Here is an 11,580-nt window from a genome sequence, read left to right on the forward strand (position 1 = left end):
GTCCCGCCTGTCTGCGGGCGGCCCGCCCCCAGCTCCAGGCCTGTGTGACTTAGCAACTGTCCCAGATCTCCCCTGGGAAGTGGCGCAGGGGCCTGGCCCTGGGCAAGTCCCAGAGGGAGCGCAACACCGCTGACTTTACTGCACTTCTTGGGGCGGGGGAGATGTGGAAATGGCCACTCCAGACCTGGTGACTGGTTGGCTCTTGGGACATGATTTTCTCATTACAGAAATTTATTTCAAGTGTATAGAAATCACCATCCGCCAGGTGCGGTGGCTCATGCCTGTAATCCCAGCACTTTGGGAGGCCGAGGTGGGTGAATTACCTGAGGTCAGGAGTTTGAGACCAGCCTGGCCAACATGGAGAAACCCCATCTCTACTAAAAATACAAAAATTAGCCAGGTGTGGTGGCGGGAGCCTGTAATCCCAGCTGCTCAGGAGGCTGAGGTGGGAGAATTGCTTGAACCCGGGAGGTGGGGGTTGCAGTGAACCAAGATTGCGCCATTGCACTCCAGCCTGGGCAACGGAGCGAGACTTTGTCTCAAAAAAAAAAAAAAAAAATTCACCGAACCCCCCAGGGGTGGTGGTGCATTGCAGGGTTTAGCCTTCCTGGATGGCAGAGGGCATCTGGGCCCCTGAGCACGGGAAGTGGGGCTCCCGCAGGGGCGGGGCTTGAAGAGTCCCCATTCCTGTGGTGCCTATTTGATGAAGGCCCATGTCGTGCCTGGAGCTGGGCCAGAAGCCACAGTGCAGTGCAGTGGTGACAGGCCCAGCCTGTCCATGGGCTTGGTTACTGTCAGCCTGGCCATGTCAGGGAAAGCTTCCAGGCCACCCACACAGCTGCACCACACCCAGACCAGCTCTCCAAGGGACATCATGAGACTGCCCCCACTGTCAGAGCCCCGGGCCGGTGGTCCCAGCAACTTGGGGTGCCCGCTGTCCTTCGTGTGACATTTTCTTCATTCAAAGCTCAATTTAAACAGCAAGAAGCTGCCCTGCCTCCTACCTGGCAATTTCCCTGCCCCGCACCTTGGAGACAGCCCCTGCGCAGTTTGTATCTGGTGATGGCCAACGTTTGCCACCCTAGTACTTGACCCTGTTTAATCGTCACGGCAGCCCATGAAGTGGGTAGAATGGTTAGTGCCATTTCACAGATGGAAAGACGGACGCTCAGGAAGCTTCAGCCACGTGCACAGCTCAGCCGCGGCCTGCACCTCTCCCCGCGCGGCCTGCGCCTCTCCCCGCGCGGCCTGCGCCTCCGTCTCACTCCCCTGAGCTGAAGGCCTAGGGCCTGAAGTCCGTTCTCTCATGTCCCTAGGCCAAGGGCTGGAGATCAGGTCTAGGGGAGAAGGGAGTTCCCAGGGCTGTAGTTCAGCTCTGTCCTGGGCCAGTCTCCCACGGGCAGGTCCCTGATTCCCCTCTGCCGAGGCCTCGGGGTCCACCCTGCCAAGCAGAGCCCAGCACAGGTGATTTGGTTGATAAAGGAAGACGGGTCTCTGGGGAGGCAGTGAGAGGCCCACGTTTCTTTTTTGCCTTTTCTTTTTTTTTTTTGAGATGGAGTCTCACTTACTCTGTCTCCCAGGCTGGAATACAGTGGTGCGATCTCGGCTCACTGCAACCTCCACCTCCTGGGTTCAAGCGAGTCTCCTGCCTCAGCCTCCTGAGTAGCTGGGACTACAGGCACCTGTCACCACGTCCGGCTAATTTTTTTATTTGTAGTAGAGACCGGGTGTCACCATGTTAGCCAGGCTGGAGTGGCCAGTGTTTCTGCCTATTGACACCTGCCTGCCAATACAGGGTCGGTCACATAGAGCCCGCGTCATAGGTACCTTGGAGCCCATCCTGCTGCCCTAGGCAGGAGGAAGAGCTGGTCCTATGGGCTGGCCCGGGAGGCCACTACCCAGGGCTGTTCAAGGGGATGGATCCTGGCTGTCACTCACTCAAGAAGAGGCAGCAGGAGAGGCTTAGGTTAGACCTGGGAAAGAACTGTCCCACACAAAGGCTGATTTGCTCCAGTCCTAGGAACTGCTAGATTTCCTCTCCTGATAAATTGTGACAGAGGGCACCGTGTGGGTCCCATGCCCTGACGCCAAGCTCCCTTTCTCCCCATATGGTCCCCACTGGCCTGGCCTTGGGGATTTCCTGGTTAAGGAAATGGCGAGCTCAGCCCATCTGGGGAAGGCCAAGTGGCCTGAGGGTGGAGAAGGTGACATTTGGAAAAAGGCCAGGACCGGCAGCTCAGACCTGGAAGCCCCCACGGCCCGCCAGCCTGGCTTGAGGTGACAGCTTCCCTCATGAGCCCCCTTCCCCCACCCATTCATTCATTCATTCACATCGTTCAAGGGCAAGGCATCAGAGGGCAACAGTTAAATCATGGGCCTAGGTCCAGACTGCCTGAGTTCAATCATGGTTCTAGCCTGGCGCGATGGCTTATGCCTGTAACCCCAACACTTTGGGAGGCCGAGGCAGGCAGATCACTTGAGGTCAGGAGTTCGAGACCAGCCTGGGCAACATGGGGAAACCCCATCTCTACAAAAAATACAAAAATTAGCTGGGCATGGTGGCGTGAGCCTGTAATCCAAGCTACTCGGGAGGCTGACGCAGAATTTCTTGAACTGGGGAGACGGAGGTTGCAGTGAGGCAGGATTGCGCCACTGTACTCCAGCCTGGGTGACAGAGCAAGACTCCATCTCAAAACAAAAACAAAACATATCCCAGTTCTGCATTTACCAGCTGTGGCAATCTGTTTTCCTCTCCGTTTTCCCGTCTGTGAAGTGGGAAAAATTGGACCCACTCCCTGACAGCCTCCTTGTGAGGAGAAGATGTGATCGTAATTAGAAAGGACCTAGAATAGTGCTTGACATAGGGCGGGGTGGCGGGGTGAGGGGGCCCTTCCTGTTAGCACTGGGGACGTGGGGGATTCTTGGGGCCCTGGTATTATTGTTCTAACACCCAGTGATGGTTCACCAGCTGTCTCCTTTATAATAATTAGGTAAGAGATGCGGTTTTCGACATATTTCACAATACAAACATTTTTAGAAATTCTATTTCCTCCCCTTGAAAAAACTCTCTTATCTCTTTATTACTTCCTTCCTTAACTTTATTTTATTTATTTTTTTGAAATGGAGTCTCACTCTGTCACCTAGCCTGGAGTGCAGTGGCATGATCTCGACTCACTGCAACCTCTGCCTCCCGGGTTTAAGCGATTCTCCTACCTCAGCCTCCCAGGTAGCTGGGATTACAGGCTTGCACCACCACACCTGGCTAATTTTTTAATTTTTAGTAAAGACCGAGCTTCATCATGTTGGCCAAGCTGGTCTCAAACTCCTGACCTCAGGTGGTCCCCCTATCTTGGCCTCCCAAAGTGCTGGAATTACAGGCATGAGCCACTGTGCCAACCTTTTTTTTTTTTTTTTTTTTAATTAAATTATTTGGACCTTGTTTCATCCACACATTAAATTAAATCCTGGACAGACACAGTGGCTCATGCCTGTAATCCCAGCGTTTTGGGAGGCTGAGGCGAGAGGATCACTTGAGGCTGGAGTTCGAGACCAGGCCAAGCAGCATCTGGAGACCCTGTCTCTACCAAAAATAAATAAATAAATATAAAAAGCGGGAAAAAAAATCCTATGTCATCCTGAAAAAAGGCTGTGAACCTGCTACAGAGGTCATTACAAGGTCAAACTCAAGTTCGGAGCGCTTCCTGCCTCTGCTCACCCAACAAACTTGCTGGATGCCCCGTCTGCAGAGCACTGTGACAGGGTCTCGGGAGGCCACAGGAGGAGAGTGGAAAGATCACAGCCAGGGTTCGGGGTGTCTACAGGACAAGCACCCTGGCCAGGCAGTTACGCAAGAGTGGAAAGACTGCTAGAGGAAGGGAAGGAAGTGCCGAGAGCCCACAAAAGTCTCTGCTTACAACGATCCCCACTAGAACCTTCCCCTGCCCGCCTCCACATGCCCAGGTGAGCACCACTGCGGGTCTAGCGTCTGCTCTGAGCCTTTTTTTTTTTTTTTTTTTTTTCTGAGACAGAGTCTCACTCTGCTTCCCAGGCTGGAGTGCAGTGGCACAATCTCGGCTCACTGCAACCTCCGCCTCCCTGGTTCAAGCGATTCTCCTGTCTCACCCTCCCGAGTAGCTGGGATTACAGGTGTGAGCCACTACACTCATCTAATTTTTGTATTTTCAGTAGAGACCGGGTTACACCATGTTGGGCAGGCTGGTCTCAAACTCCTGACCTCAGGTGATCCACCCACCTGGGCCTCCCAAAGTGCTGGGATTACAGGCATGAGCCGCCGCACCTGGTCCCACTTGTGGAACTAGCATCTATCTGGATTGGAAGCAAACATCACCCACCACTTCCCGCTCCTTCCTTTCACGACTGTCCCCGCCATCATCCCAGAGGTCACCCTGGCTTCCAACACCACAGCCTGGCTTGGGCGGTTTTCAAGCCTCGTATAAATGACATCCTCCAGAACATGTGCTCTGTGCCTGCCTTCCTTCCGGCAGTGATGTGTCTGGAAGATTCCACGGTGTCGCCCTGTGGGGCAGTTCCTTGTCATTGCTGAGTAGGTCCTGTTGCAAATGCCTCTCTCTCTGCATGGAAGGCTCCGAGATACATAGATGGAAATCACCATAGGAAGGGCTTGCAAGGCTGCTCACACCCAGGGCTGGGGACCTCGGGGTGGAGGTGGGGGACAGTAAGGACCAGAGGGAGCAGGTGCCGGCAGGTGATGTGACTTTTCTTCTCTATAAAGAAGCAAAGGCCGGGTGCGGTGGCTCACTGCTGTAATCCCAGCGCTTTGGGAGGCCGAGGTGGGCAGATCACTTGAGGTCAGGAGTTTGAGACCAGCTAGGCAATTTGGTGAAACCCCGTCACTATAAAAATACAAAAAATTAGCTGGCCATGGTGGTGCACATCTGTAATCCCAGCTACTCGGGGGGCTGATGCGGGAGAATTGCTTGTGCCCAGAAGGCGAAGGTTGCAGTGAGCCGAGATCGTGCCACTGCATGCCAGCCTGGGGCACAGAAAGAGACTCTGTCTCGAAAAGAAAAAAACAAAAGAAGAAGAAGTGAAGCACTTGCCAAGCAAATCTTTCAGAGCAGATGGAATGGACCCTACACTTCTTGGATAATAAAAGCAGGAACAGGCCAGGTGCAGCGGCACGTGCCTGTAGTCCCAACCTACTGGGGAGGCCAAGGCAGGAGGACTGCTTGAGCCCAGGAGTTGGAAGCTGCAGTGAGTTATGATCGTGCAACTGCAGTCCATCCTGGGTGACAGAGACCCTGTCTTTTTTTTTTTTTTTTTTTAAAGACCAGGCACAGTGGCTCATGCCTGTTAATCCCAACACTTTGGGAGGCTGAGGTGGGCGGATCTCCTGAGCTCAGGTGTTTCAGACCAGCCTGGCCAACAGGGTGATACCCCTTCTCTACTAAAAATACAAAATTAGCCAGGCATGGTGGTGCGCACCTGTAATCCCAGCTACTCGGGAAGCTGAGGCAGGAGAATCGCTTGAACCCGGGAGGCAGAGGTTACAGTGAGCAGAGATCGCACTACTGCACTCCAGCCTGGGCAACAAGAGTGAAACTTTGCCTCCAACAAATAAATAAAAGCCCAGTATGTCTCGGCTTTCATCTGCCAGGCCTCAACCCTCACCCCCAGGAGATCAGGTCCGGACCACAAGCTGACCCTGGGCTTGGGTAACGGTGAGTTGGTGCAGCCCCTGGCCTGCTGGGAGGCACAGGCTGCAGCAGGCTGCCTGGGGCTGAGGCTGGCCACTCATGAACTCATGACCTTGAATGAGCTCCAAAAGTTCTGGGCCTCCCAGGCTCTAGGGGGAGTGGGAGAGAGAGGCCTCAGCCTGTCTCTGGGCACGCTGCTCCCTCCTCACCTCTTTGTCCCATATCCCCTTCCTGGCAAAGCTGACAGTCTTATTTCACTCTGGAAGAAACTGAGTCAGCTCTAAGGAACAATTCAATAAACGATTTGCTTACTTGAGGATCAGAACTCAAGTCTCACTCAAAGTCTGTGCCATTTTCATCGCAGCTGTCACTGGCCCTCATCCACACATAGCCAAGGACGAGCACCTAGCACTTGCAATGCACGCTCCCATGCCCACGTTCATTCACTCATTCATTCACTCATTCATTCACCCATTCATTCACTCATTCATTCACTCATTCATTCATTCACTCCTTCATTCACTCACTCACTCCTTCATTCACTCCTTCATTCACTCATTCATTTACTCATTCACTCATTCATTCATTCACTCATTCATTCATTCACTCACTCATTCCTTCACTCAGTGAATGTTGCAGTCACGATCCAAATATTTATGGTCTCTGTGTGTCAGGCACTAGATGGAGGGGCTGGGGCTACAGCCCCTGATAACCCAGTCATGCCCTGGCTTTCCTGGGACACACATTGTGGAAAGGAGAGACTAAAAAAATTAAGTCAGGCCAGGCACAGTGGCTCATGCCTATAATCCCAGCTCTTTGGGAGGCAGAGGCAAGGCCAGGTGTGGTGGCTTATGCCTGCAATCCCAGCACTTTGGGAGACTGAGGTGGGAGGATCACCTGAGGTTGGGAGTTCAAGACCAGCCTGGTCAACGTGGAGAAATCCAGTCTCTCCTAAAAAAAAAAAAAAAAAAAAAAAAANTCTGTGCCATTTTCATCGCAGCTGTCACTGGCCCTCATCCACACATAGCCAAGGACGAGCACCTAGCACTTGCAATGCACGCTCCCATGCCCACGTTCATTCACTCATTCATTCACTCATTCATTCACCCATTCATTCACTCATTCATTCACTCATTCATTCATTCACTCCTTCATTCACTCACTCACTCCTTCATTCACTCCTTCATTCACTCATTCATTTACTCATTCACTCATTCATTCATTCACTCATTCATTCATTCACTCACTCATTCCTTCACTCAGTGAATGTTGCAGTCACGATCCAAATATTTATGGTCTCTGTGTGTCAGGCACTAGATGGAGGGGCTGGGGCTACAGCCCCTGATAACCCAGTCATGCCCTGGCTTTCCTGGGACACACATTGTGGAAAGGAGAGACTAAAAAAATTAAGTCAGGCCAGGCACAGTGGCTCATGCCTATAATCCCAGCTCTTTGGGAGGCAGAGGCAAGGCCAGGTGTGGTGGCTTATGCCTGCAATCCCAGCACTTTGGGAGACTGAGGTGGGAGGATCACCTGAGGTTGGGAGTTCAAGACCAGCCTGGTCAACGTGGAGAAATCCAGTCTCTCCTAAAAAAAAAAAAAATTAGCCAGGTGTGGTGGCACATGCCTGTAATCCCAGCTACTCGAGAGGCTAAGGCAAGAGAATTGCTTGAATCTTGGAGGCAGAGGTTGCAGTGAGCCGAGATCACGCCATTACACTCAAGCCTGGGCAACAAGAGCGAGACTCCATCTCAAAACAAAACAAAACAAAACAAAAACAGTGGGAGGCAGAGGTAGGAGGATCATGTGAGGCCAGTAGTTTGAGACCATCCTGGGCAACATAGCAGGACCCTGTCTGTACAAAAAAATTTAAAAATATTAGCCGGGCATGGTGGAACGCACCTGAAGTCCCAGCAGCTGCACAGGCTGAGGCAGGAGGATCGCTGGAGCCCAAGAGCTGGAGGCTGCAGTGAACTGCTCACACCACTGTGCTTGAGCCTGGATAACAAAGCAAGACCCTGTCTCAAAGAATAATAGCAATAATAATAAAGAAAAATAACATGCAATTGGTGATGCATCAGTGCTAATAAGTGCTCTGCAGAAAAAGGAGGCAGGAAGAGGCTGAGGAAGGTATGAAGTTTGCTGTGCAATGTGAAGTTATCAAGGAAGGCTTCTCGGAAGAGGTGACATTTGAGCAGAGAAATGGAGGAGAGAGTTATGGAGGGAAGACGATGAATGGGGGGAACATGGTCAAGGCGAGGAATATGGTCAAGGTGGGAATGATGGTCAAGGGGATACAGCAAATGCAAAGGCCCTGAGGCAGGAGCAGCTTGGTTCACCCCCAAAACCCGTGGGGCCCATGTAGGCGACAGGAAGGACAAGTGTAAACCCTTTTCCTTGTCCCTGCAGGTGTGTGTGAATGTGACTCTGCCCATTTACACCCTGCAAACCTGAAGAGTCCCCAGAAACTGAAAGAAGAAGCAAAGCCTTTTTCTGTACCCTCCCTGCCCCTGTCCTGACCGCGACAAAAGCGACTTCCTCTTTCCAGTGCATTTAAGGCGCAGCCTGGAAGTGCCAGGGAGCACTGGAGGCCACCCAGTCATGGGGGACACCTTCATCCGTCACATCGCCCTGCTGGGCTTTGAGAAGCGCTTCGTACCCAGCCAGCACTATGTGAGTAGCTGGTGGAGGGGATCCCATGGTGGGGATACGGGAGGGACACCGCGGCCACCCTTACAGTCCCAAGGCCAACCAGCTCCAGTGAGGACTAAGGGGGCAGGGTCTTAGCACCCGGTCCCTGGTCTTTGGGCCTGGATCTACCCCTCTGATCCTGGACTCCACCCGGGGAAGACAGTTCCCTTGGACCCGCCCTGGGCCCCAGCCCTTTACTGTCCCCGCCTGTGTCCCCAGCCAGGCCCTCGGACTTAGCCAGGAGTCCTCTTTCTGCTCCCCTGCCATGGCCAGGCAGCCTACCACTCTCTCAGGTCCAAGGCCCACTCCTCCAGGAAGCCTTCCCTGGCTAGCCCTGCTATCAGAGAGTGGCCCTCCCAGGAGGGAGGCCTGGAAACTAAAGCTCTCTCTCTCTCCCCAGCTGCTTGTAGTGTCAGTTAGAGTCTTATCCTCTCCAGTAGGGTGACACCATCACAGGGGCCAAGAGTCCTCCCATCTGTCCCCCGGGAGGCTAGACAAATGCCTGCTCAGACAGGAAAGTCCACTGGGTCCCCTAATCCCATAGGAAGGCCAGGGAGAAACCACATTTAGGAAATTGAATGAAGGTTGTATGGAACATTTAGTCCTATGTGCCAAGGCCTTTCTCTTTTTTGTTGCGTTTTGTTTTTTGAGACAGAGTCTTGCTCTGTTGCCCAGGCCAGAGTGCAGTGGCATGATCTCGGCTCACTGCAACCTCCGTCTTCTGGGTTCAACTGGTTCTCCTGCCTCAGCCTCCAGAGTAGTTGGGATTACAGCTGCCCGCCACCACACCTGGCTAATATTTGTATTTTCAGTAGAGACAGGGTTTCACCATGTTGGCCAGGCTGGTCTCAAACTCCTGACCTCAAAGTGATCCACCCGCTTCGGCCTCCCAAAGTGCTGGGAGCCACCATTCCTGTGCCTGTTTTTTTGAAATGAGGTCTGGAGTGCAGTGGTGCGATCATAGCTCACTGCAGCCTCGACCTGCCAGGCCCAAGCAATCCTCCTGCCTCAGCCCCTTGAGTAGCTGGGGCTACAGGCACACACCACCACTCCTGGCTAATTTTTAAAATTTTTGTAGAGATGAGGTTTCACTATGTTGTACGGGCTAATCTTTTTTTTTTTTTTTTTGAGATGAAGTCTCGCTCTGTGGCCCAGGCTGGAGTGCAGTGGCCGGATCTCAGCTCACTGCAAGCTCCGCCTCCCAGGTTCACGCCATTCTCCTGCCTCAGCCTCCCGAGTAGCTGGGACTACAGGCGCCTGCCACCTACGCCCGGCTAGTTTTTTGTATTTTTTAGTAGAGACGGGGTTTCACCGTGTTAGCCAGGATGGTCTCGATCTCCTGACCTTGTGATCCGCCTGTCTCGGCCTCCCAAAGTGCTGGCATTACAGGCTTGAGCCACCACGCCGGGCCTGTACAGGCTAATCTTGAACCCTTGGCTTAAGCAACTCTCTGGTCTCAGCCTCCCACAGTGCTAGGATTACAAGCGTGAGCTACCATGCCTAGTCACTTTTCTCCTTTTCTTTGTAACTTTCAGTTTTGAAATTTCAAATGTACAGAAAGGCTACTGGGCTTCAAAACAGTACCAATCACTCCAATAATCTTTCCCTCACCTTCATCCACACCTCTCTTTCTGGGTATATTTTGTGAATTATTTGAGAGTGAGTTGAAGACGTGTTTCTTTACCTCTCAATACTAGTTGTTAGGCATTTCTTAAAATCAAGGGCATTCTCTTACATAATCACAATGCACGTGTCAAAATCAGGAAATTAACATGGACAAAACACCATTATCCACCCACAGACTTTACTGAGATTCCTCCGATTATCCTACTTGTCCTCTGCAGTAAAAACTTTTTTCAGGTCTAGGATCCACTCAAGGATCCATGTCATGGCCTTTAACCTTCTTTAATCTGGGTCAGTCTTTTTATCTTTTTTCTTTTTCTTTTTTTTTGGCACAGTGTCTCACTCTGTCACCAGACTGGAGTGCAGTGGTGCAATCTCGGTTCACTGCAACCTCTGCCTCCCAGGTTCAAGAGATTCTCCTGCCTCAGCCTCCTGAGTAGCTAGGAATACAGGTGCCCGCCACAACGCCCAGCTCGTTTTTTCTGGTAGAGACAGGGTTTCGCCATGTTGATTCTGGATCAGTTTTATTTGTTTGTTTGTTTGTTGTTTTTATGAGATGGAGTCTTGCTCTGTCACTCAGGCTGGAGTGCAGTGGCACAATTTCCACTCATGCAACCTCTGCCTCCTGAGTTCAAGCAATTCTTGTGCCTCAGCCTCCTGAGTAGCTGGGATTACAGGCATGCGCCATCACGCCCAGCTAATTTTTGTAGTTTTAGTAGAGACAAGGTTTCATCATGTTGGCCAGGCTGATCTTGAACTCCTGACCTCAGGTGATCTGCCCGCCTCAACCTTCCAAAGTTCTGGGATTACAGGCGTGAGCCACCGCACCCAGCTGATTCTGGATCAGTCTTAATCAGTCTTTGTCTTTTGCAACTTTGATGTTTTGCAGAGAGCGGGCCAGTTACTTTGTACAATGTCCCTTGGTTTGGGTTTCTCTTCATTAGATTCAGTTTGCGCATCCAAGTCAGTGGATGTTAGATGCGATGTTGTCTTCTTTTTAATTTTTTTGAGAGGGAATCTCACTCTGTCACCCAGGCTGGGATGCAGTGGCACAACCTCGGCTCACTGCAGCCTGCACCTCCCGGGTTCAAGCAGTTCTCCTGTCGCAGCCTCCCAAGTAGCTGGAATTACAACCACCCACCACCACTCCCAGCTAAGTTTTGTATTTTTAGTAGAGACGGAGTTTCACCATATTGGTCAGGCTGATCTCGAACTCCTGACCTCAGGTGATCCACCTGCCTTGGCCTCCCAAAGTTCTGGGATTACAGACATGAGCCACTATGCCCAAACTGCCTGACTCTCCCCTCCCCTCCCAACCCAAGCTGGAGTGCAGTGGTGCAATCAGAGCTCACTAAAGCCTTGACCTACAAGGCTCAAGCAATTCTCCTGCCTCAGCTGGGACCACAGATGTGCGGCACCACACCCGCCAATTTTTGTATTTTTAGTAGATATGGGGATCTCGCTATGTTGCCCAGGCTAGTCTCGAACTCCTGAACTCAAGCGATCTTCCCACTTCAGTCCTAAAAAGTGCTGGGATTCTGGCCGGGCACGGTGGCTCAAGCCTGTAATCCCAGCACTTTGGGAGGCC

At 52.1% G+C, this 11,580-nt stretch overlaps 1 protein-coding gene across 1 annotated transcript in view; it reads left to right on the top strand.

Moving 5' to 3' along the window:
- Positions 1 to 8,201: 8,201 nt before the first annotated feature.
- The window catches only part of NCF1 (neutrophil cytosolic factor 1), a 17,653-nt gene continuing 14,274 nt past the window's right edge, over positions 8,202 to 11,580 (top strand). The window contains 1 exon segment of the mRNA XM_017849908.1: positions 8,202 to 8,351. Coding sequence (XP_017705397.1) covers positions 8,280 to 8,351 — 72 coding nt within the window. The 5' untranslated portion in view covers positions 8,202 to 8,279.

Source organism: Rhinopithecus bieti, unplaced genomic scaffold (genome assembly GCF_001698545.2).
Source record: "Rhinopithecus bieti isolate Rb0 unplaced genomic scaffold, ASM169854v2 scaffold_31823, whole genome shotgun sequence".
NCBI classification, from domain to species: Eukaryota; Metazoa; Chordata; class Mammalia; order Primates; family Cercopithecidae; genus Rhinopithecus; species Rhinopithecus bieti.